General features: G+C 36.2%; 1 protein-coding gene across 1 annotated transcript in view; it reads right to left on the bottom strand.

Moving 5' to 3' along the window:
• HCN1 (hyperpolarization activated cyclic nucleotide gated potassium channel 1) overlaps window positions 1-24,797 on the bottom strand; it is a 406,216-nt gene that overhangs the window by 59,928 nt on the left and 321,491 nt on the right. The window contains exon 5 of the mRNA XM_062211814.1: window positions 5,921-6,067. Coding sequence (XP_062067798.1) covers window positions 5,921-6,067 — 147 coding nt within the window. The remainder of the gene's footprint in view (window positions 1-5,920; window positions 6,068-24,797) is intronic.

The following is a 24,797-nucleotide window of genomic DNA, read 5'->3' on the forward strand; positions in this document are numbered from 1 at the left end:
CTGGAGTTGTGGTGGAAATCAAGAAAGAAACAGTCAATGCTTTTTTGGATCTCGAGTTCATCCATCAGAATAGACAATGAACAAGTAAATATTAAGGGTAAACAAGACAACAGAGTAACGTGTACATACTAAAAAGGCTGATGTTTTAGAGAATGACATCATGCTAACTAATTCATGTTAGTTTTTCAGGGAAGGATTCACTGAGGAGGTAACATTTTTGTTGATATTTCAACAGTAAGGTTGAACCAGTTATTCATTACAGGTGTTATACAAATTTGCCTCTAACATATAAAAATGATAAATCACATAATTCCTACAAAGAAATGAAATAGGAAAATGTTTTTAATAAAGTATTGCTTTTGAAATATAAACTAACTGAATTAATTTTATATGCATGATATGAGATTATTTTGGAGCTTTCAAATGTCATACAAATGAAATTGTTTTGTCATTTCACAAAATCAGGATTTTTTATACTTGACAGTATTCCAACACATTGAAAAGGAGCCTGGGGTATAAAATTGATAAAATATAAAACAGACTTGATTACAAACACAGAAGAATTTTCACTTTTGTTACCATAACATTTTGCTTTCCTTCCCTACATTAAAGCAATGTCATTAATGTAAATTTGTGAGAGTCTGAAGGTGTGACCTATCCATCACCTTTATAAGTTTCTGATTTCACAGACTTGTGATAGCTGCAATCACTTCTCTTAAGAATGCATTAGTACCTTAAATTATGTAGAATACTTTTATAAGATTAAGGCTTCTGGACAATGATATGGTTTAAAAGTCCAGCTACAAGACTACATGGTTGCTGACTGAAAACTGAATATGTTTAGCAACATGTGCTAAATTCAATATTATATTTTTACATTTTATCACAAAATAAATGCTGAGTAACCTGCCTTACCTTGGGGATATCTTAGTTCACTAATTTCACATTCATTTTATCAGTAATTAAATGCTGACTCTGAGCTAGGCACTTTCTAGACACTGTAATAACATACCACTGATAGAAACACCCCTTCTCATAAGTTTATGTTTCATCTTCTAGGTGCAAAGAAATGTTTGAAAAGTAGAATGATGCATTTTACTGTTTTTTAGATATTTCTGGTGAGCTACCACTATGACTTGAATGGAACATGTATATAGAATACCCCAATTTGATAGACAAAGATACATTTCCCATTGTTCTACTAAATTTTCTTCAGAAACCATGTGCAGTTTTTTAAACCCAAGTTTTATTTAAATACTGACTTTTATAACTCTCTTTCATGTTGCTCCATACGCTCTTTTCTAGTAATGCTTTTTCCTTTCTAATAATCACTTAACTCAGTGCAACATTAAATTTAGACTTCATTTATGGTTGGGAAGCCAGAGTAGCAAAAACTGAGTGGTAGGAGAACAAATGGAGAAACGCTGCTTTCACCTTGTAAATATTTTAAATGTCTGAAAGTTCATACTTCCTCTATGAGGCGCTCTAATTCTATTATGTAGGGTGATTTTTACTCTGGTTTTGATTCAAAATTGTGTTAAAAAAATCACTCAGGGAAATCACATCAGGGAAATGCAAATCAAAACCACAATGAGGTTTCCTCTCACCCCGGTTAGAATGGCTCACATTCAGAAATCCACCAACAAAGATGCTAGAGAGGATGTGGGGGAAAAGGGACACTAACCCACTGTTGGTGGGAATGTAAACTGGTTAAGCCACTATGGAAGTCAGCCTGGAGATTCCTCAGAAACCTGAATATAACCCTACCATGCAACCCAGCCATACCACTCCTTGGAATTTACCCAAAGGAAATTAAATTGGCAAACAAAAAAGCTGTCTGCACCTCCATGTTTATTGCAGCTCAATTCACAATAGCTAAGACATGGAACCTACCCAAATGCCTATCAACAGTAGACTGGATAAAGAAATTATGGGACATGTACTCCATAGAATACTATACAGCAGTAAAAAACAATGAAACCCGGTCATTTGCAACAAGATGGAGAAATCTGGGAAACATTATGCTGAGTGAATTAAGCCAGTCCCAGAGGGACAAATATCATATGTTCTCCCTGATCGGTGACAACTAACTGAGCACCAAAGGGGAAATCTGTTGAAGTGAAATGGACACTATGAGAAACAGTGACTTGATCAGCTCTTGTCCTGACTCTAGATGTACAATGTAATACTTTATACATTTTAGATTTTTTTGTTCTTGTTCTAGTACTATTGGTTGAACTCTGTAATGAACGCACAATTATTCTTAGGTGTTTAAATTTTAACTGAAAAGTGATCCCTGTTAAATATAACAGTGGGAAGAAGATAGGGAGGAGATGTACAATTTGGAACATGCTCAATAGGACTTGCCCCAAATGGTGGAGTTAGAAATGTGCCAGGGGATTCCAATACAGTCCCATCAAGGTGGGATGTACCAATGCCATCTCACTAGTCCAAGTGATCAATTTCAGTTCACAGCTGATCACACTGATAGGTCTAAGAGTCAAAGTGATCACACAAACAGGACTAGTGTCTGCTAATACTAACTGATAGAATCAAAAAGGGAGAGAACAATCCAACATGGGAAGTGGGATACACAGCAGACTCATAGAATGGCAGATGTCCTAAACAGCACTCTGGCTTCAGAATCAGCCCTTAAGGCATTCAGATCTGGCTCAAGAGCCCATGAGAGTATTTTAGGCATGGAAAGCCAAGATATCATGGAAAAAAAAAAAAGAATTCCTAAATGAAAGATCTCTGCGAGTGAGATCCCAGTGGAAAGAACGGGGCCATCAAAGAAGGAGGTACCTTTCTCTGAAGGGAGGAGAGAACTTCCACTTTGACTATGACCCTGTCAGAATAAGATCGAAGTTGGCGAACTCAAAAGGCTTCCATAGCCTTGGAAACTCATGACTAGAGCCTAGGGAGATTACTGATGCCATAAACAAGAGTGCAAATTGTTAAGTCAACAACAGGAGTCACTGTGTACTTCTCATGTGGGATCTGTCCTTAATGTGTTGTCCAATGTGAAGTAATGCTATAACTAGTACTGAAACAGTATTTTACACTTGTGTTTCTGTGTGGGTGCAAACTGATGAAATCTTTACTTAATATATACTAAATTGATCTTCTGTATGTAAAGATAATTGAAAATGAATCTTGATGTGAACGGAATGGGAGAGGGAGTGGGAGGTGGGGGGTTGCGAGTGGTAGGGAAATTATGGGGGGGGGGAAGCCATTGTAATCCATCAACTGTACTTTGGAAATTTATATTTACTAAATAAAAAAATTAAAAAAACCACTCATTCAATGTTTCATGAGTTCCTAATATATGCTGGTCACTAGAGATATGAAGATATTGACAGAGTTTCTATCCTCAAAAAACTCATTAGTAACAAATAATAAATACAGTAATACAGACAGTGGTCAAGGACATTTTGCAAAGACGGTAAGATCTGATAAAAATGTTTAATAGAAAGTAAAAAGTACTCTGATTATAAAGGATTGAAAATACAGTAACATAAAAAAGGCAAAGAAGCAATCAGTAGCAATTTTCCCCATAACAATTATAAAAAAATACACTATTGTGGGGCATTAATGCAAAAAAATGAAGTTGGAGGCCGGCCATGAAGGATCTCTTTCTGTGTCACCTCAAGGAGCTTGGACTTTTTCCTGCAGGGATGGTCACGGTGGGGATCTAACAGAGACATCGTAAAGTTTGGTTTTGTATTTGTATGGTTGTCCTGCAATGGGATGAATTTGAGCCACTGAGAATCAAGCCAGGGAGAACACTTGTGAGTGCATTTCCTATGTCAAGTTATAAGATGTTGAGACTCTCAGCCATGGAATGTGAATACACCAGAGAAGAAACTGGTCATCATTTAGTGACTGACTGCAGTTGGATGTATGTCTGTGCATGTGGGTAAAAGTGAGAGGTGGAAAATTTCCAGTCAAGATCAGTTTACACTACATTTTGACAAGAGAAATGACAGTAAATAAAGCAAACAGGTCACAGAAAAATGTCTTTTTATCCCCATTTTACATTATATTGAGAATATCACACGGAGGGCAACTTTCCAAAAGGCTGGATTTCTTAGGGTTCATTTTTACATTTATTTGTTCTATTTGTTTCTATATTGCTGATGAGATTTTACACCAGGATCCTAACTTTCCTTGCCTCTTTGGAATATATTCTTAGTTTTATTTCCTGCCTTTTGCTTTGATCTCCATCCCTGATATTTTCTCTTGAATTATCCTTGTCTCCAAGCTCTGACTTGACTCAAATTATCTTTGCACCCTCTGCCTCCTGGAGAACCCAACCTGATTCCACTGTCTTGAGTTTCTGCCTTTTAGTGAAGAGAATTTGAATTTAAAATAAATTTTATATTCCAGCAAAGATATAGAGCTAACTATCTTGTTAAATTTTGAAAATACAACTAATATATTGCTTTCTTTAAGACAAACAAAAGACATATTTGAAATATATTTTCAAAGCATAAAGGTTTATACATTCTAATTTGATTGAAGAATTTATAGGAAAATTAAGTTCATTAATAGTAGATAGCCTTTTATTTTCAAAATTCCTAATAGGTAAATGGTACTTAAAATTATGTGGATAAATTTTTGTGCATGTAGAAATTTAGAAATGGCTATAAATAAGAGAGACATTAGTTGTATGAATATATGAGTAATTTAATTTACGCTAAATGTATTAGGAGTTTCAAGAAAAATTAAAAATATAAAATACATGGCCCTGGGAGTCAAGGAAAACAGAGATGAAATTCAGTCTGGTATCTGGTCAAAGAAGGTAAAAATAAAGAAGTATTATTGGAACTAGATTTTGTCAACAGATGAGAGACATTTCTAGAAATTGTATGATGCAAGGATGAGAAACTATAATTGATTTTTGCAAGACAGCAAGTTGCATAATTTGGTTGCAGGCCACTTTGCAACATGTAAAGCAACAGTGAAAAGGAGAGAACCAAAGTGAGAATGCAGAAGAGCTGAAACATGAGCTTAAGCAGTCTATATTGAATTTATTTTTAGTGTAAAGATTGATTTTTTTTAGAAGAAAGACAATCAGCTTGGGTACATAAAAGATTAATCTGACACAGGTGTTTTAAGGGGTAGCTAGATAAAAACCTCAAAGGTTGGAAGGCAAACTAAGGGATAGTGCAGATAATATACTTGAGCAGCCTTAGGCTTGGATGATGGCAGAGGAGAAGGAAGCAAGGAAGGAGGTGTGGCATGAATATTCCATCATGTGGTGATGATATGTGCAACTATTACAAATAGAAGATTCCAAATAAAATTGAAGTTTTATATCCCAAGTTTACCTCAGAGAATGACTGCAAACTTTATGAAGAGACTTTAAATAAGAAAGACTTAATAATGGAAGACAGTGATTTCATGAGACAGCTTACTGTGTTCATGTATGTCTGGTCAAGGGGATATCATGTAGCTTTTGGAATGGAAAGAAGATGCAAGACAAAGAGATGTTACTGATGTTATGAAGTGTTTTAATGAGGTAATAGCAAATGAATTGCTCATGGAAGATCAGTTTGTGATCAGGGTTCAAGAGATGATCTATAAAAACGGAAGGGAGAGAGTAGAATTCAAAAACAAGAAAAACAGTTCAGAAAACATAAGCCAGTGGAATACTGGGTAGATATGGACAATGAGGTCATAAGTAGGAAGTCTGAGAACCAGTGATGGAAAACAGAATGGTTCTGAAAGTCATAGTTCATAGAACATTACATAATACTTTAAAAAGCAATTAAAAGCCTGTATACAAGAAATACTTAAAGGAGAATAAGGTCAAAAGTTATCTTCACATTTAGTTCAGATTTTTCTTTACAGAATTTCTCATGAAAAGAGAAAATAATGATCATGTGCAATGGAGACTGAAGAAAATAATCCTTACCTCTCTCAGAGGATCATTCAGTTCATTGAGAATATTTTCCTCATCAAAGATTTTGCCTTGATATCTGTGTTCATAGTAATCATGTATCTTCTGACGCATATCAGCTGGTAACTTATGGAATGACATGTATTGTTCTACTTGCTTATACTGTAAGAAGAGGAAAATAAAATTAGGAAACATCATTAGGCTATATGAGAAATTATTCAATACTCTGACGTACTATATGCACTAACATTTGAATACTCAGTAACAATAAGAAAAGAGATATTAGAGTGGGCCCTTGGTGCAGTGGTTGAAGTGCCTCATAGGATGCCCGCCTTCCTTACTGGAGTGCCTGGCTCTGCTCCTGCTAATATGTACGCTGGGAAGCAGCAATAACGTCCTAAGAACTGGATCCCTGCTACATGGGGGACCAGGATTGTGCTGTGGCTCCTGGCTTTGAACTTACCTAGCCCCAGCAATTGGAGGCATTTGGGGAATGAACCAATGGATGGGAGATCTGTCTGTCTCGCTTGTCTCTGGCTTGCAGATAAATGAAAATAATAATAATACTATTACTAATAATAATCAAAAGAATAATCCCTTGAAGAGGAAGGAAGTCATGTACTAGGTTCTAATCCATCCATTTTGTGCTGCATATATAAAGCATTTTATTTAGGTAACCATTTCCTATAAAGAAATAACATACCATGGAAAGGAGGCATGAAACAATTTCAGAATGAACTTAAGGGCATAGTTCTAAGGAGCCAGTGACTGATACAAGAAAAAAAAATGTAATCCTATGTTTCTTTACTTGAGTTCTAAAAGTATGAAATCATAATTTGGCTCTTCATTTGGAGGAAAAATCTCATACTTCGGATAGTGCAAAAGTTTTATCTTAGATCTTCCAGCAAAGGATCAGAACCTAATTAAATTTTGAATCTAGAGGCAAGAGAGCTTGGCATCTGTTTGCAAATCATAGATACTTAAGCAACACAGATGCCCTAACAGTACTGAGAACTCAGAGAATATGTCAGGCTTCCAATTTAGGATATAGGAGAGTATCATAGTGAGACAAGAGCTACATAATTTTATAGTTGTAGGTTAACTCAGATGTTGAACTTTACTCCAGCAAGAGGCTGTTAAACTTAATTTACAAAACCTGAGGATGTGTTTGCTTCAATGGGAATGTAGATGTTTAGGTTTAATCCTAGAGATGATTCTATTTTTAAGATTAATTTATTTTCATGTAACATGGGGTAGGGGTGTTGTAGGAGGAGGGAGAGAAATCTGTCATCCACTCATCCACTCCTGAAATGGCTACAATGGCTGCGACTGGCCCAAGCCAAAACCAGGATGCTGGAGAGCCATATGGGTCTCCTACATGGACGGCAGAGGTTCAGGTGCTTGGGCCATCTTCTGTTGCTTTCCAAGGCCCATTAGTAGGGAGCTGGATAGAAAGCAGAGCAGCCAGGACTCCAACCTTTGCTCAGATATGGGATGCCAGCATTGTATCCAGCAGCTTAGCTCACTATCCCACAATTTTCTTTTGATGTGCCTGCCTTTTTATATTTAAATACATATACATATACATAGAGAAGTATGAATTATTACCAAAGAGGCTATAGAAAGTGAAGACCTATGAGATCAAAACTTGTGTTTTACAAAGATCCCCAGATGGATCATGTACACATTTAAGCTTGGGAAGCCTTCCACAGATGTTTCAATGCAGGTTGTCATAAAATCATCCTCTATAAAAACTGAATTAGATACTCAAAAATTAGTTTCATTGTACAAATGGTAGAATTGAGCACAAATACAAAAGCAAGTGGTAAAACTGAATAAAGACACTGGGATAAAGGTCTTCCCTCAAATAAAGCACACTTGATATACGTGGAAATTTTCCTGAAAACAGAAGAGTGAAAAGAAGATCTAGACGTTCTGACTCCTTGTGAATAATGTATCTTCAATTTTTTCCTGCATACTTTCACACAACATTTATGTTGTTTGGATACTCCCATTTGGAGATCAGTTTCCTCCAAGAAATACCACTTTGACACAAGATTCCTTCATTTGATAACCATATTGCCTCCAAAGTACTTAACATGCAGGTGTGGGCACTGTAGCACAGTCGGTTCAGTCACCATTTGGGATGCCCTCTTCCCATATTGTACCATTTGTTTGAGTCACGGGTTCTTGGTTTCCAATCTAGTTCCCTGCCAATGTATATGGGAAGCAGTAGACTATAATACTTGAGTTCTTACTGTCCACATGGGATGCTTTGGTGGAATTCCTAGCACCTGGCTTTGGCCTGGCCAGGCCCTGGCACTTGTGGTCATTTGGAGAGTGAATCAGAAGATGGAATGTTTCTTTCTCTCTCTTTCCCTGTTTTTGTAACTTGTTTTTCAAATAAATGAATAAATAAATCTTTAAAAAAATCCTGCATACCTATGTACATCTGTCTGAGTCAACTTGATTATGATGTAGTAATTAGAGTGTAGGCACAAAAGCATCACTGTCATTATGTACAAGCTGTTTCTAGTACACAGTGAAGAATAATTGCATTACTTTTCCCTGCAGCACTCAAAATCGGCATGTCTACCTCACTCGGTGTGCTTCTGCAGCCCACTTCTGGAGCCCTGTGATTCAATCTCCTTGGCCCCTCAATGCAGTTGCTCAACAGAAAAGAGAGCTCAGTGGCTTTCTCTACAAGACTGCCAAGTAGCAAACAGCTGGACTAGAAAATTCTATCTTTATTTCTGGATACCTCTGTTATATCTTGTTTTTATTTCTGGCAGAAACCAAACAAATGGAAAAAAAAAAAAACAGTAATGGGGCATGTGATATACTGTTCAGGGTGTGAAACCCCACTAGAGACTCCCAGTGACAGTTTCTGCATCAGTGATGTGAAACAAACCTACCCCGTTTGAGGAGTCTACCTTGACAATTTTAAAGAGCCATTGAGAGCTCTGTGGGCAAGCTCTCCCCAGACCAACATTTCTTGTCTAGATCTTGGTAGTTCAAGCCAGAGGCTAAACATTCTCCAAATGCCCAAAGTTTGAGCCCATGGGAAACCCATGCAGTGGAAAGACTCTGGAAACTCTGACGTCTGTATTCTTATTCTCTTACTGCAGTGTATCCTTTGATTTAAATAAACACTTTCTATAAATACACTGTATGATTCTTGTGGGTTCTGCCAAATATTTAGACTTCAGAAAACAATCAAACACCTTGAATAACAAGACTGCCACAGCTTTGGCACTCACTGCCTAAATGACGTAAGTGCTATCAGTTTGCTTCAAATAAATCATTTATCTTTCTTTAAGATATGTAGGTCTGGCCGGCGTCGTGGCTCAACAGGCTAATCCTCCGCTGAGCGGCGCCAGCACACCGGGTTCTAGTCCCGGTGGGGGCGCCGGATTCTGTCCCGGTTGCCACTCTTCCAGGCAAGCTCTCTGCTGTGGCCAGGGAGTGCAGTGGAGGATGGCCCAAGTGCTTGGGTCCTGCACCCCATGGGAGACCAGGATAAGCAACTGGCTCCTGCCTTCGGAACAGCACGGTGCGCCGGCCGCCGCGCGCCAGCCACGGCGGCCATTGGAGGGTGAACCAATGGCAAAAGGAAAACCTTTCTCTCTGTCTCTCTCTCTCTCACTGTCCACTCTGCCTGTCAAAAAGTGGAAAAAAAAAAAAGAAAGAAAGAAAGAAAAAGATATGTAGGTCTGAAGTTATCTCTGCTTACTTGTTTACTTTCCTCAAAAAAAAAAAAAAGTTTAACCAAAACAGCTTGGTGTGGTAAGAATGAGCTTTTCTCTCCCTCTACCCTAACCCCCCCATGCACAGCAGGACTCTGGGGACATCACTAGAAGTCAGTATTTATTCGTTTAGGAGAAATCGGTGTCTGAGCACAACAGCATACTCATCTAGGGAAAATACATTCTGCCCTTTCTTCATCTCTGCAATTGGAAAGCTAATCATTGATTAGCTAAATACAAATGTTACATATAAATTTATTTTATTTTTCTGGAAAAAGAAGAGTAGTTTAGTCCAGTTATTTTCCCTCACACACATTATTTAACACCTCTAGATCTCACTTTACTAATCAACCATTAGCAGGTGTTTGAATGAGCTTCCTTGTTTTTTCAGACTAAGTTCTGAGGTAATTTTCCGTGATTTACTTGTATTAAGTAAAGTTGAATGTTTGAGTCTATGTGACTTATTTTAACTATTCCTCGATTCACAATAATTACTGATTTAACAAATATTATTGTTGTGTGCCAATGAATCTCAAAGTGTAGTTACCAAATTCCCAGCATCACCTGCTAGAAATGTAGTTTTTATTAAAGTCTCTGTTCTACACTTACTGAATCAGAAACTGTCCATTTGATATCCAGCAGTCTATGTGTTAACATACTAAAATTCCAGAGCTACTATTATATGTCAAGTGAAGTATTAAGATATAGGGAGGTATGCTGGAAGGTCAAAGAAAATAAATTCAGCTTTTGACAATTTAAGTTTAGGATGCCTATGAAACAGCCTAATGCCATGGTACATTCTTTTTTAAGATTTATTTATTTATTTAAGCTACAAACAGAGAGACAGAGAGAAGGAAGAATAGAGAAGGGAAGGGAAGGGAAAGGAAAGGAGGAGAGGGGAGGGGAGGGAAGGGAGGAGAGGGGAGGGGAGGGAGGGGAGGCAATGGAGGGGAGAGGAGGAGAGGGAAGGGAAGGGGAGGGGAGAAACAGGGAGAGAGAAAAATTTTCCATCAGCTGGTTCACTCCCCAAATTACCACAATGGTCAGGGCTGGTCTAGGCCAAAGCCAAGATCCCAGGGCTTCAGTGGGGTCTCCCAAGTGGGTGGAAGGGGCCCAAAAACTTAGCCATTTTTGCTGTTTTCCAAGGTGCATTAGTAGGGAGCTGGATCAGAAGCTGAGCTTCCGGGACTTGAACCAGCACTTTGATATGGGAGGCTGGTATTGCAAGCAGTGGCTTAACCCATTGTGTCGGACTTTTCTCTTTTCTTCTTTTTGCCTTACATATTTTCTTTGAGAAATCTTTCCCATTCCTATGACTTCAACTATTATCAATACACCACCATTCCCCAAGTCAGAGAACTCTAGTAGAGAATTCACTCTTGATCTCCAGAGTCTTATGCTCTTATTCCCTTTAAACATATCCTTGAAACATGTCTTAAGAGCACATAGTATGTCTAAAATTTAAGCAAGTTCTTCCTCCATGCTTCCTCTAACCAGCAGCCTAAGCTCTAGACTTGGTTTTAACTATACCCATCACTGAATCTAGAAACCTTTACCTTTACCACTCGCATTTTTAAATCTTTATCTTTTTTGCTATTTGGGAGTAATTTTTTTTTTTTTTTGATAGGCAGAGTGGACAATGAGAGAGAGAGAGAGAGAGAAAGGTCTTCCTTTGCTGTTGGTTCACCCTCCAATGGCCGCCAGATCCAAAGGCAAGAGCCAGGTGCTTCTCCTGGTCTCCCATGGGGTGCAGGGCCCAAGCACTTGGGCCATCCTCCACTGCACTCCCAGGCCACAGCAGAGAGCTTGCCTGGAAGAGGGGCAACCGGGACAGAATCCGGCGCCCCCACCGGGACTAGAACTTGGTGTGCCGGCACCGCAAGCGGAGGATTAGCCTATTGAGCCGCAGCACTGGCCTTGGGAGTAAATTTTTAACATAATTTTTTTCTGAGTAGTTTTCCTTGATACATGGCTCAAGCATTTGTTCAAATAATGTGTATAGCTTATTAACAGTGAAGATCACACAGGCATGGGATTGGAAGTGAGACTGTAGCACTGTTAACGAGGTTCTAGATAATGCCAGTGCTGTTATTAAGTGAACCACAGTAGTAAGGAGCTAGGTTCCATTAGATGAGCCATTTGTTCTCTCATAACATCAAGTGCAACAAATATTTCCCAGGCACTGGCTTTTGCTCAAAATCATAATTTATGGTTAAATTGCTAGTATTCTCTATCAGACTATAGCTTTTTGAAAATGTTCAATAAGTGATTAATATGTTCTCAAATATTTTTAATGTAATCTATATTGTTTAGTCTTTATTGAGAGCTAATTTTCAAGCACTTTTTAAAAGTTCTAGAAAAAATATCATTTTCTTTAAGTTCAAATATATATGTAAAACATTTAATCTGTTTTATAAGACTGCTAATGATTAAATACAAACAAAGAAAAACACTTATTCATTGTCAAAAAGCACCTGGGCTTTTTTTTCTCCAAAGGAGGATAATATTCTCCTTTGAAAGACCCTTAACTTAATTAATGAAATTCTAACTGAAACAAATTTTCATTTAAATTTTTGAAATTAGATGGTGAAGTAGAGTATTTCCTAAACTATGACATAAATACTCATAAATCTAAAGGATAACTGTACTAGCCTATCCTTGAGTGCTGTTTCTTAGAGTGCAAACTGACTGAGTTTGGAGTGATTAAAACTGGTGTAACTACATTATATAGTTAGGTACAGTTTATTTTCACATTGTATTGTGTGTGTGTGTGTATGTATGATTCTTCAGTGAAAAGTTTCATGTTTACTTATGTTGAACCTCAACTGGGAAGATATATTCATTCTGCAATAAGTAAACTTTTTAAAAATAATGTATTCCCAGAGCAAACAATGTGGTGCAGTGTGTTAAGCTGTCATGGGGACATCTCATCCACATTCCATGTCGGAGTACAGGTTTGAGGCCAATATCCTCCATTTACAATCCAGCTTCTGGTTAATGCATCTGGGAGGTAGCAGGTGATGACCCAAATACTTGGGAGATCCAATGGTGTTCCTAGCTCTGGGCTTTGACCAGGCAGTGCTCAGCTGCAGCAGGTATTATGGGATGAACCAACAGATGAAATTTCTCTCTCTCAATCTTTTTTTTTTTTTTTTTAATTTTTGACAGGCAGAGTGGACAATGAGAGAGAGACAGAGAGAAAGGTCTTCCTTTGCCGTTGGTTCACCCTCCAATGGCCGCCGCGGCAACGCGCTGCGGCCGGCGCCCCGCGCTGATCCGATGGCAGGAGCCAGGTGCTTCTCCTGGTCTCCCATGGGGTGCAGGGCCCAAGAACTTGGGCCATCCTCCACTGCACTCCCTGGCCACAGCAGAGAGCTGGCCTGGAAGAGGGGCAACCGGGATAGGATCGGTGCCCCGACCGGGACTAGAACCCGGTGTGCTGGCGCCGCAAGGCGGAGGATTAGCCTAGTGAGCCGGGGCGCTGGCTCTCTCTATCAATCTTTATCCTCCCTTCCTTTCAAGTCAATGAATATAATAAGCATTTTAAAATTAAAAAAATAAAAATATTGTGTTCCTGATATCCTTTTTCCATATCCCCAACCAACTTTTTAAGCTTCTAGTGATATGTGATAAATTATTTATGTAAGTTGTGTATATATAAATGCATTGAAAAGATTAACACCTTGAAACAAGATGTTTAAATATCTTCTATAGCGGCTGGCTTTGTGGCTGGCCTGTGACATCAGCCTCCCATATAGGTATTGGTTCAAGTCTGTCTGCTCCACTTCCAATCCAGTTCCCTGCTAATGCACCTGAAAAGCAGCAGAAATGGCCCAAGTCCTTGGGCCTCTACACCCACGTGAGAGACATGGAAGAAGCTGATGGCTCCTGGCTTCAGTCTGGTCTAGCCCTGGGTGTTGCGGCAATTTAGGGAGTAGACCAACAGATGAAAGATCTCTCTCTGTCTCTCTCTCTCTCTCTGTAACTCTGCCCTTCAAATAAACAAAATCAATCTTTACATATATATATATACACACACATATATATGGTACTGTTTCTTTTTTTGTCAAAACATTTCTTAGCATTAATAATAGCTTGATGTACATTTGTAAGTCTCTAGTTTGTTTTCAAAACAACTGTCTTATAGCATTGTTTATGGCTTTCCAAATCTAAAGCAACTGAATGTCTGAGGATACACACAATTACAAAGAGTAAATATCATCTGGAGAAGAATTAAAAGAAATCAGTGAATTAATGACTTACCAGCAAATTATCACGGAGAGCAACACATATGATGCACAAAGCATCTTTTATAATACTTAACTTTTGCCCTCCTTTGGAGTAATTTGTTTTTCAAAAGCAAACAATGCTAACAAAAATATTCCTTTAGTACCAATGAAAATTATGATTTTCCTTATTGCACAGTATACACCAAGTTAAATGAATGTTATTGTACTTACAGTCTTATAAAAGTGTTATTAGGAAGCAATAACGCTGCATGCACATATGTAAGCATAAGTAACCAAAACCCATGCTTCAGATTCAAGTATTGATTTGTGTCTGTCTCATCATGAAACAATTTAAATTCCTCTATTATTCTAATGGGAAAAGTTCCACTATATGATCACTATAATAACCTTTGTTTAAGTACCTGCCCAAAGTAATAAGATGTTATTAGAATAAAGTGCTAGGTATAAAACTGTGGAATGAGGAAAAATATGCTCTTGATTTTGGTTTAAGTTAAAAATAAGTATTTTTAATTAATATTCATATTTGGAGAACTAATTTATTTTAAAAGAAATATATACACAAGTATGTATGTATTTTTATATATACATGTCAGCATATAGGATTATGAATTCTAAAGGAAGTTTTTATGTGTGACAAAAACTGAACAAGAATAATTTGAACAGGCATGATTAATTAGTATTTATCATCAAGCCTTTGAATACAATCATGCCAAGGGAAAGCGAATATTTTCAGAAACTCATGCATGGGATTTATAAAAATAAATGTATCTATACTCCCTCAATTCAAGTATGAAACTAACAGTCCCTGTTTGATCTAAATCCAATATGTAACTGGTTTTTCATAACTAAACTATCTTAACTTCCAAAGCATATTTCCTGAAGTAATGAGAGAAGATGAAAAACTTACTATCTTACTATATACCTAGCGTGAATTATTAAGTTTCTAATTAAAGTTAGACCCATTCTTAAAGGAAAAAAAAAAAAAAAAAAAAAAAAAGCTTGTCAGGCAAACATGTTAGTAATGGTTGACAGCAACTGCTTACCAGAAAACCAGGGACCTAGTACAAGATCAGTTGTTTTAGATACAACATGAAGGTGAGTCAAATCAAATGTGCTATTAAGCAAGAGGTAAGTTTGTTATTTGCATATAAAATGTGGAACTGGCACAAAACAAGAACATCTGTGAAATATAGCCAAGAAATTCAACTACAAAAGGCTAAGAAATTTAAGTATTTACATAAACATATTAGCATTTTAAATAAGAAGGGACAAGAAAATATTTTTTTGTCTTCCAAATATCTCGAAATTAGAGATCTCTGCACTCCACAACTGAAACATTGCTAGCAGCTTTAGAACTGTGGTTCTAAATCATTCTCAACACCTTCCCTTCACGGCCAGAGTTCACAGAACCTACTGAACGTAACAATCTTTTTCTGGAATACTCATGGTAATCTTTATCAACAACGTGTTCTCTTCTACACATAATGAGGTAGTTTTTACCTGGATAGTTTCATTTCTGAGTTGCTTTATCTTAGGGCTTCCATTTAACTTAATCTCTCCTTTCATAGTTTAGGGCACTGGTTTCTACATCAAATTTTCCTTGCCATCTGTTGCTGGTGCTTAACTTTTTTCTTTGTGATTTAATGCATTTTTCACTGTAGAGATCTATTTTGCATACACTCACCTACAACCTAACTTTGGAGCCTTAGTTGTCAGACTGCTCAAACTGACCTACAGTGAAGTTCTTGTGTGTTTTTGGTAAAATCAGTAATAGAAATGTTGTTATATATTGAAAAATGTTACGTATTTGAGAAGTTACAAAGTTCAAACAGTCCTTTTATCTCTATGTTGACATCTATTTCCGTAAGTCTTGGTGATATTTGTAAGCTTAATTGTTTCTGCCTTCTGTATTTACTCTTAGGAATAATTGTTGGCATAATCTCTGAAAGCCACTAATATAGAAGATAATAAGTCAGCTAATTTTAAGAAATGATATTCCTTTTCAATGTACATGCCGCAAGTTCTACCCATTAATGAATTATGTATATAAAGAAGACCTCAAGGACTTTTGAAGTACCATCTGTGCCAACCAAGGAGATTCATTTATACTTAGTATATAAAGAGGCATTCAGAGCTGAAGGGCACCACAGAGATAATTGTTTGCAATCCTTTCATTTCACACATGAGAAAAAGAAGCCCAGAGTGGCAAATTCATTTTCAAAAGTCTTCATATTGAGTTAGTAAGTGTCAGGAATGAAGCCTGGTCTCCAAATACCTAATGCAGTCTTTTTCATTACAGTCATGGTCACCCTACTCTTCCACATGTTTTATTATTTGATTTTTATAAATTCCTGAGTCAAGTTTTTATATCCCTGCTAACTATAATAATTAATAACATACAGAGCAAATTTATTTTACGATTTTAGGTAAAGAAACATTTAAAAAAAATGTGTGTGGGAAGGGAGAATTATTCCCTTCTGGACGAAGCTGGAGCTGGGTCACATCAAAACACTCAAGGGTCTTCAAAAATTTGATGGAAAAATGCATATTATAAAAAAAACCGTGTGCAGTTTTTCAAATTTTCTTGTACAGAAATAAACTTATCTTTTAATTTAACTTTTCCAAGAATGTTTGAAAATCTCTTTGTAATTTTCAGCCCTATTTGGGAGTTTAACTGTCTTTCTATGCGGAGGCTATAAATGACTTTTGTCTATCCATCTATCCATTAATCAATCCATTCATTACTAATTTCATAATTTGGGGTCACTGGCATTTTTAAATCTTATTTACATTTTCTATGATACTGATTTTTCATCTGAACATTACTTGGAACAGTTTTCATTTCACATTTATTCTGAACCTGTATAACTAAAAATACCATTTATGAAAAACAATTTATACTTAAAATTTATGTTTTCATTTGTATGAAACCACATAAAAGAAAAAGAATGGCTTCAGTGAAGGCTAATATGATACAATACACAAAATAATTAACATTTATCTCGGCCAGCGCTGCGGCTCACTTGGCTACTCCTCCGCCTGCGGCGCCAGCACCCGAGTTCTAGTCCCTGTTGGGGCACCGGATTCTGTCCCGGTTGCCCCTCTTCCAGTCCAGCTCTCTGCTGTGGCCTGGGAAGGCAGTGGAGGATGGCCCAGGTGCTTGGCCCCTGCACCCGCATGGGAGACCAGGAAGAAGCACCTGGCACCCGGCTTTGAGGGTGAACCAAGGGAAGGAAGACCTTTCTTCTGTCTCTCTCTCTCACTGTCTAACTCTGCCTGTCAAAAAAAAATAATAATTAACATTTATCTCTGTAATCCAAAGAAATGATGTACTTCTTGATTGTCATGAATGTCTTGTGTGTTCTCTATATTTGCCATTTCAAGGAAAAATATATAAAAATCATTATTACCATAAATACATGTCAATTTGTTTAGAACGTTTAGACTCATAAGTATATGGAAATTACAGAGATGTGGACGGCACCATATAACACAGCCTAACCTAGGTTCTATCATTTTATTTCTATTTCTTACTAATTTATTGAACTACTAGAGGATAGCAGATGTATAACTTCATCTAAAACATAATAATATAAACTAACAGCCAGGATTATGAATTATTGTTTAATGGGAAAATAACTTTCCTTTTAGGATGATGGGAATAACTAAAAATTCACTATTTATACAGCAAAAAGCATGTAAACAGCATTGCAAATAATGAGAAGGTTCTGGAAATGAGATAGTGGTGATGTTTGCATATCATGGTAAAAAGAGTCCATTAGATTTATCTGCAGAAACATGGAAATATATTCAAGATACATTATTAATTAGAAAAGGAAGAACTTTGAGAATAAATTTGAAGATTATGAGTTAGTCTTTTTAAATTCTATCGATATTTAACAAAGGCTGAGAAAAAATTCTGGAAGAACTTGGCATATTGAAGCTAAGGGGGATGATAATGTTCTCAAGTGCTAAGTTATTTGTTATTGAAAACATTGGCAGTATATATGTTTTTCATCCTAAGTAAGTGTTGTAATGGTAAATTTAATTTTATATGTATTTTACCACAAATAAAAAAACAACAGGAAAACTAAGGATCCTGATTTCAGGTCCCTGACACTGGATAAGAGAACTACTAATCCCCTGTAGATGTTATGCCCTTATTAAACCTGTGCTTCTCTTTCACAAACTATGAACACAGAAATATTCTGTATTTTAGTGGCAAAGACTTGTAAGTAAATCTTTTTACTACTTACAAGACAGGGTATTTTGGGGACCAAGAGAAACATCCTGTTGCTTGTACAAAGTGAGGGTAATTCCTTCACATTAAGTAAAATTGGAAAAAAAATTAAGTGCCATTTTTATCTTTGAGAAAAAATGTCACAGTGAGATAAGTGTACTGTGAGCACGGTAATTATTAACAGCTATCTTCAGCTGCATTGAATCATACAGTGTTTTTCATTAGAGGAGAGTTGCTATGATATTGCAAAGCTCTTTTCAAGGGCAAAAAGCTATAATACTTAGAAAATTTCTTAAAACTAATTTATATAAGAATTGCAATGATAGGGTTAGCAGGTACAGAAATGAACACAGCCTGTTAATAAGCTGTGCTAATAAGGTGGATGTCCTGCAAAAGCTGAGACTTTTGAAGATAGTTGAATATTTTTCTGAAAAATCCCAGAGATTCTTGGAACTAGTGGACATCTATGCCATAATAATAAATTCAGATAAGTTTCTTCACAACATCTTGATCCTCAGGGACCCATAAAGTCATTATAGAAACATTCAGGTTAAGTCAATTTTCTAATGTCTACTACATTCTCTGTTTTCAGATGAATTAAATATTATAAAGATAAGGTCATCAGAATTTTGAGACAGAATTAAAGCAAATGCTACTTAGGAACTTTGCTTATCTTCTCACTTAGTTCTTAAAATCTTATTAAATAAGATAATTAGCTGTGCTGATAGAAATGACACAAAGAATTCTTCAAGAAATTATACTACTTGCTGTGCTTATATAGTTATGGGAAAGCAAAGCTGGAGTTCAAATACCATAGTCTGATGCTATATACTGCACACTTTCAATTATAACAACTGATTCAAATGGTTATACTAACAACATTTTAAAAATGATTTTAAAGTCTACAACTAAATTTAAATTCCATGACAAAACAGGAATACTGCTAACTTTTCATCCACTTAGAATAATGTGGGTTATTTCCAGGTAATAGAAAATATCCTTCATATTTTCCAGTAACATTTTAATATTACAATATATATACAATATACAATATAATATTAATACAATATTATAATAAATTATAATATTATAATATATAATATTATAATAATTAATTTTATTATTACAATATAAAGAAGATCATCAGGTTTCTTTTGTAAACCAGTATTTTTGTTTTTCATAAAAAAGAATTATATTTGAAAAGCTGGTAGCAAAAATCCATGTAACATTGTATTTATTTACATTCTAAAATAGCACAATATGGTGTACCCTGAGAAAAATTTTATAATCCATGTACATAACCCTACTTCTGTCAATTAGCTAGGAAAAAACAACTGCTATAGAAGTTGGCCATGGAACTTCTAAGGACACAAACCAAACAGCAACATTATTTATTCATGAATCCCTTTAGATCCCCATATAGCATTAGGTATTTTTTTGAAGTTTCTCAGAATGCCAAGTGCATTTCCTTTCAAGAATATCAAAGCATTGTGTACAAATCTCATGGGTGAATGAGCTATCTGAATGATGCCAATATTACACCAAAGTCAATGAAAAACTTTGGAACAACATGAAATCTGCAATATATCATGTTTAATAAAAAATATCTTTTGGAAATTGACATTCCAAATTAGAAATTCACTATTTATACAGCAAAAAGCATTTATACAGCACTGGAATCCACACACCCTTTTAACTGAAAAGTTGTTCATACTTAGACCCATTTCCACTTGAGATTCTAGTTTACTGAAGCAAACTGGAATCCAGTGATCTATCAGGGAAGAAATGTGGCAGGAAGAAATGCTCATATATTGTTTGATCTTTTCCGAATAAAACTTTATATAAATTGCATAAATTTAGATTAGTAGTTCTAGCTACAGTGAGATCATTGAATGTTAAGATCTAGTTTTTGGAGGTTGAAATAAAAATGCAAAGGTTGTTTATCAAAGTACTTCTACAACCTTATTTATTCAATATTGTTTAATTTTAATTGACACATAATAATTGTATATATTGAAGAGGTTGATCATAAGAAATCAATATATAAAGATAAAAAAGGGTTAATGGTATATCCATCATATTAAGTAACTGCCATTTATTTTGGTTGAGAAAATTCAAAATCCTCTGTGCTGGCTATTCAGAAATAGTCAGTTGTTTTCAACATAGTTACTTTACAGTGCTATAAAGAACATTACAAGTTAAACTCATTAGCCACCTATGCATTTCTCCAAAACACATTGGGTTGGAAAATATGAGTACTGTTTTCTATCTTTGCCTCTTTGTAAGTCAGATTTATGAAAATAAAACAATCTCTTTGGACCTCAGGTTTCTTGTCTCTGAAGTTCAAATTAAGAATAAAATTGGGGCAGATGCTGTGGTGTAGTAGGCTAAGCCTTGGCTTGTAGTGCCAGCATCCCATATGGGTGCCAGTTTGTGTCTCGGCTGCTCCACTTCCAATCTAGCTCTCTACTATGGTCTGGAAAAGCAATAGAAGATGGCCCAAGTGATTGGGCCCCTGCACCTATTTGGGAGACCTAGAGGAATCTCCTGGATCCTGGCTTTGGATGGGCCCAGCTCTGGCCTTTGAGGCCATTTGGGGAGTGAGCCAAGGAATGAAAGACTTTTCTCTGTCACTCCCTCTCTCTCTCTGTAGCTCTGGCTCTCAAATAAATAAATAATTCCACAAAAAGAGAAAAGAAACAATAAAATGAGTAAAATAATAGAAAAAGTATCATGATGCATTAGGTTAATATGGTTGCTATTGGATGGATCAGCAGTTTTGAGTTCCAGCTACACTAGTTCAGATCCAGCTCCCTGGTAATGCACCTATGGTAACAGCAGATGATGGCCCAAGTGCTTGGGCCCCTGCCACCAATGTAGGAGACCAGGATGGAGTTCCAGGCTCCTAGTTTCAGCATGGCCCAGCCCCAGCCATGCAACCAGTTTAAGAGTGAATCAGCATATGGGAGATCTCTCTCTCTCTTTCTGTCTCTCCCTCCCTCTTTTTCTATCACTTTGTCTTTCAAATAAAATGAACAATTCTTTTTAAAACACAGTAAGATCATAATAAGGATACCTGAACAGGAAAACCATCCTTCTCTGCACTGGAAACATCAAAAATTTATGTTGAGAGCACTTAAGCTAAGAAAATATTTTTTATTACTGCTGCCTATATAGCATCAATTGTCTCAATGATAATTTAGCAACTAATGTAGAAATTCTAGTATTGGTGAGCCCTGTGCATATCACATTCAAAATGCTATTTTCTTTCTTCTGATTCTTTAGCATGTATGGATTTAGATTATGGTTAATATCTTAAATGTGGGCTGAAAATGAGTTACTGTTTACAATGTTTTACAAAATATGGTGGTCTCCTGTTCTTTAAGTTGGATTTTGTTAGATTTTTCAGATTGCTAATAGAATGAATAGTGACAATAACCAGATAAAGTTTATTAATTTTTTGAAGCTGATCATCTGAATGACTTGTAAAAATAAGAGAATACTGAATTTTAGATTACTCCAACATATAACATCTTGGAGCTTGCATGGCTGGGAGGCTATAATTCTGTTGCCAAGACGTCAGGAAGCATGAGTCATTCAATGAGGGAACAAAGTGTTCTAGTAAGAAAAACTTCCAGGCAATTAAGGCTTTTACCTTTTCTCCTCTTAAAAACATTTTAACATATTTCAGCATAATCATATCAACTGTGGGTTTTCCTGATGTTTAAAGAATGCTTACCGCCACTTTACAGTGTGTTTCAATGGTTATTAAAATTCCTATGTTTAGAATATTTGAAGTACTTGGTAAAAATTGTGGAGGAATTAAATGGTAAATGCAATTAAGAAAAGGGTCATGTTTGAGAGAACTAGAAATAAAATTCCACACTGATCATTTTCTTCTTGAGTACCATTTCTTCTTGAGCCTAACCTGCTGGGAATGATCACATTATGTCCTGGATACAGCCATTCTATGGTTCTGTGGCTTTCACCTCTTACCGTACCAGTGACCCCATCTTTTCTAGTTTCATAGAACAGCTCAGCTCTACACTCCACTTACCAGATCACAAGCAAAACTGAAGGAACTTTTATTTAGGAAATATGTGTTATCAACTGATCGCAGTTTGGTGGAACACACGACAAGGGTTGGGAGTCCTTCAATCAGAGCCTTACCTAACTCAGTTGAAATAGACATGGGTGATCCTACACTGTTTTGCCACCAGTGGTGCAATTTTTTTTTCTTTAAATATTTACTGATTTCCTTGAAAGGCATTATGACAAAGGGAGGAAGAGAGAGAGAGAGAGAGAGAGAGAGAGAGAGAGAGAGAGAGAGAGAAGAGAGATATCTTCCATCCACTGGTTCATTCCCCAAATGGTGGTAACGACCAGGGCTGGGCTAGGTTAAAGCCAGAAGCCAGAAATTCCATCTTGAGTCTTGCACATAGATGTCAGGAGCCTGAGTACTCAGACGATCCTCCACTGCCTTCTCAGACTCATTAGCAGGGAGCTGGATCTGAAGCAGAACAGCTGGAACTTGAACAGGCACTCTGATACTGCATGGGATGCTGGTTACAAGCCTAACCTGCTGGGCCAGAATAACAGCCTCAGTGTTGACTTTTTAGTTGCTAAATATTTTATTTACCATTTTTCCTTTGCTTTCCTGATCTTGCTTGTAGATTTTTTTTTTTTTTTTTTGTATTTCATACAGTTCTGACTCTGCTTCCAATTTTGTGTTTTTTTTTTCTTTTTTTCCCAGTACCATCAGGGGAAGGGTTTGGTTTGGAGACACTGTTTATAACAAGGTGACCTCCAAATATGTAAGATATTTCTAGAAATAACAAAAAAATTGATTCAGTGCTCTAATGATAAACTCACCACTTGAAAATTGAATAAAAAAGTCACCACATTAATATGTAACGTAGTACTTATGTTCTCATCAGATGAAATAATTGAAATAGTCTGGTCATATTTGATTCATTTAATAGACATCTTGGATTCTCTTTAAATATCAATTAATAAAGTTATAGTGCTAAAATTGAAGATCATTTTATTAAATATGCTGTTAATATTTTAGTAGAGGCTTTTTTCAATTGCTGAAGTTTCCAAATTTTATAATAACTTAGGTAGGAGTATAGTAAGAGATATTTTAAAATGAACATACCATTCTAAGATAATTTCACTCGACATGATTTAATCAATGAATGTTGAGTGTGATCCTGTGTCTTATACTATAATATAAATATATGCTTGCCTCTGATAAGTAAAATATTCATGTAGTCAAATTAAAAAGTCAAAAATATTTTGAACCAGAGTGGTTTACAGTTGCTTGATTTGTCTATCAAAAGTTTGATTTTGTATTTCAAATTCAGACTATCAATACATTCATGTTCAAAATTCAAGAGTTCTTACCACATTTTAAAGAAAGATTCTTACTTCTGAAAGTATATTATAATACAATTTTTGATATATGGAGTATAATATTGTTTTACACGAATTTCCTTTCATTAATAATGACAGATATCATCCATGTTACCCATGCAATAAATGATCAGATCACAATTAAAAAACCAGAGGAAATAAAGTTGTTACTACATAAGTTTTACACAACAGGTATCTTAATATCAATGATTCTTTGTTAATAAACAGAATATTCTGCTAATTTTTATTTAAATACTCTTCATCACTCCTGATAAGACATAGCACATGAGCATTCTGGGTAAGGCATTCCAAGTTACTAATTAACTGATGATTTAATGGAAGGAGTATGTTCTTCCTTACCTTTTATTTATTTATTTATTTATTTATTTTTGCAACTTGCTGTTCTGTATATCTCCACATTATTTAATATGTTACAGATATTACTACAGAGTCAGAACATATAATCCAAAGTCTCAGTGCTCCTCCTTTGCTTACCAAACAAATTCAAATGACTTGAGTTTTTATATTTACTGCTACTTTTCAAGTACTACATGCCTCATTCAAAGTACGTGTTTCCTAGGAAACTCCAAGCATCTTCCTGCCTCCTCATCTTTGCTCTTGTATCTCTTGCAGAAGCACTTGTTTCTTCCCTAAATTTGTTCTTTGCCTCCTACCTTTGGATAGACTTGGTAGCTCGTCACAGAGCTGCTACCTACTCAATTCTTTTAGCAGCAATGTGACTAAATTCTCATTAATGAAACAAGACTATAAGGGAGGTCTGAGATTTTCCATGTTCTCTTTCTTTTTCATGAGCTGGAAGACAGAGATGTCCATGGAAACAGCTGCAAATATGCAAATAAAAACAATGTCCTAAAGCATTGGTGATTTCTCCAACAGCAGCAGCAGCATCTGAGATCTTATTGGAAATGCAAATTCTCAAGATCCATCCCAGACCTCATGAACCAGAAGCTCTTGGAATGGGGCCTATGGATCTGCTTTCCAGGTAATTATAATGTACACTACAATTTGAAAATGTGTTGTCCTAAGGGACCAGGGAGGAACAACTTGAAAGAACCTGTGTCCACAAATAGCCATCTGGAGCAGAGCCAACCCACTGAACTGGTCTCTAATCTCCAAAGCTTAGTTTATTTGTGGAATCACATCTTTCTTGAAGTCACTGAATTATTAGCTCTTTTTCACAGAAGCTCAACATTTGCCCTGAGCAGTGTGCTTACCATTTC

Source organism: Lepus europaeus, chromosome 15, assembly GCF_033115175.1.
Source record: "Lepus europaeus isolate LE1 chromosome 15, mLepTim1.pri, whole genome shotgun sequence".
Lineage (NCBI taxonomy): Eukaryota > Metazoa > Chordata > Mammalia > Lagomorpha > Leporidae > Lepus > Lepus europaeus.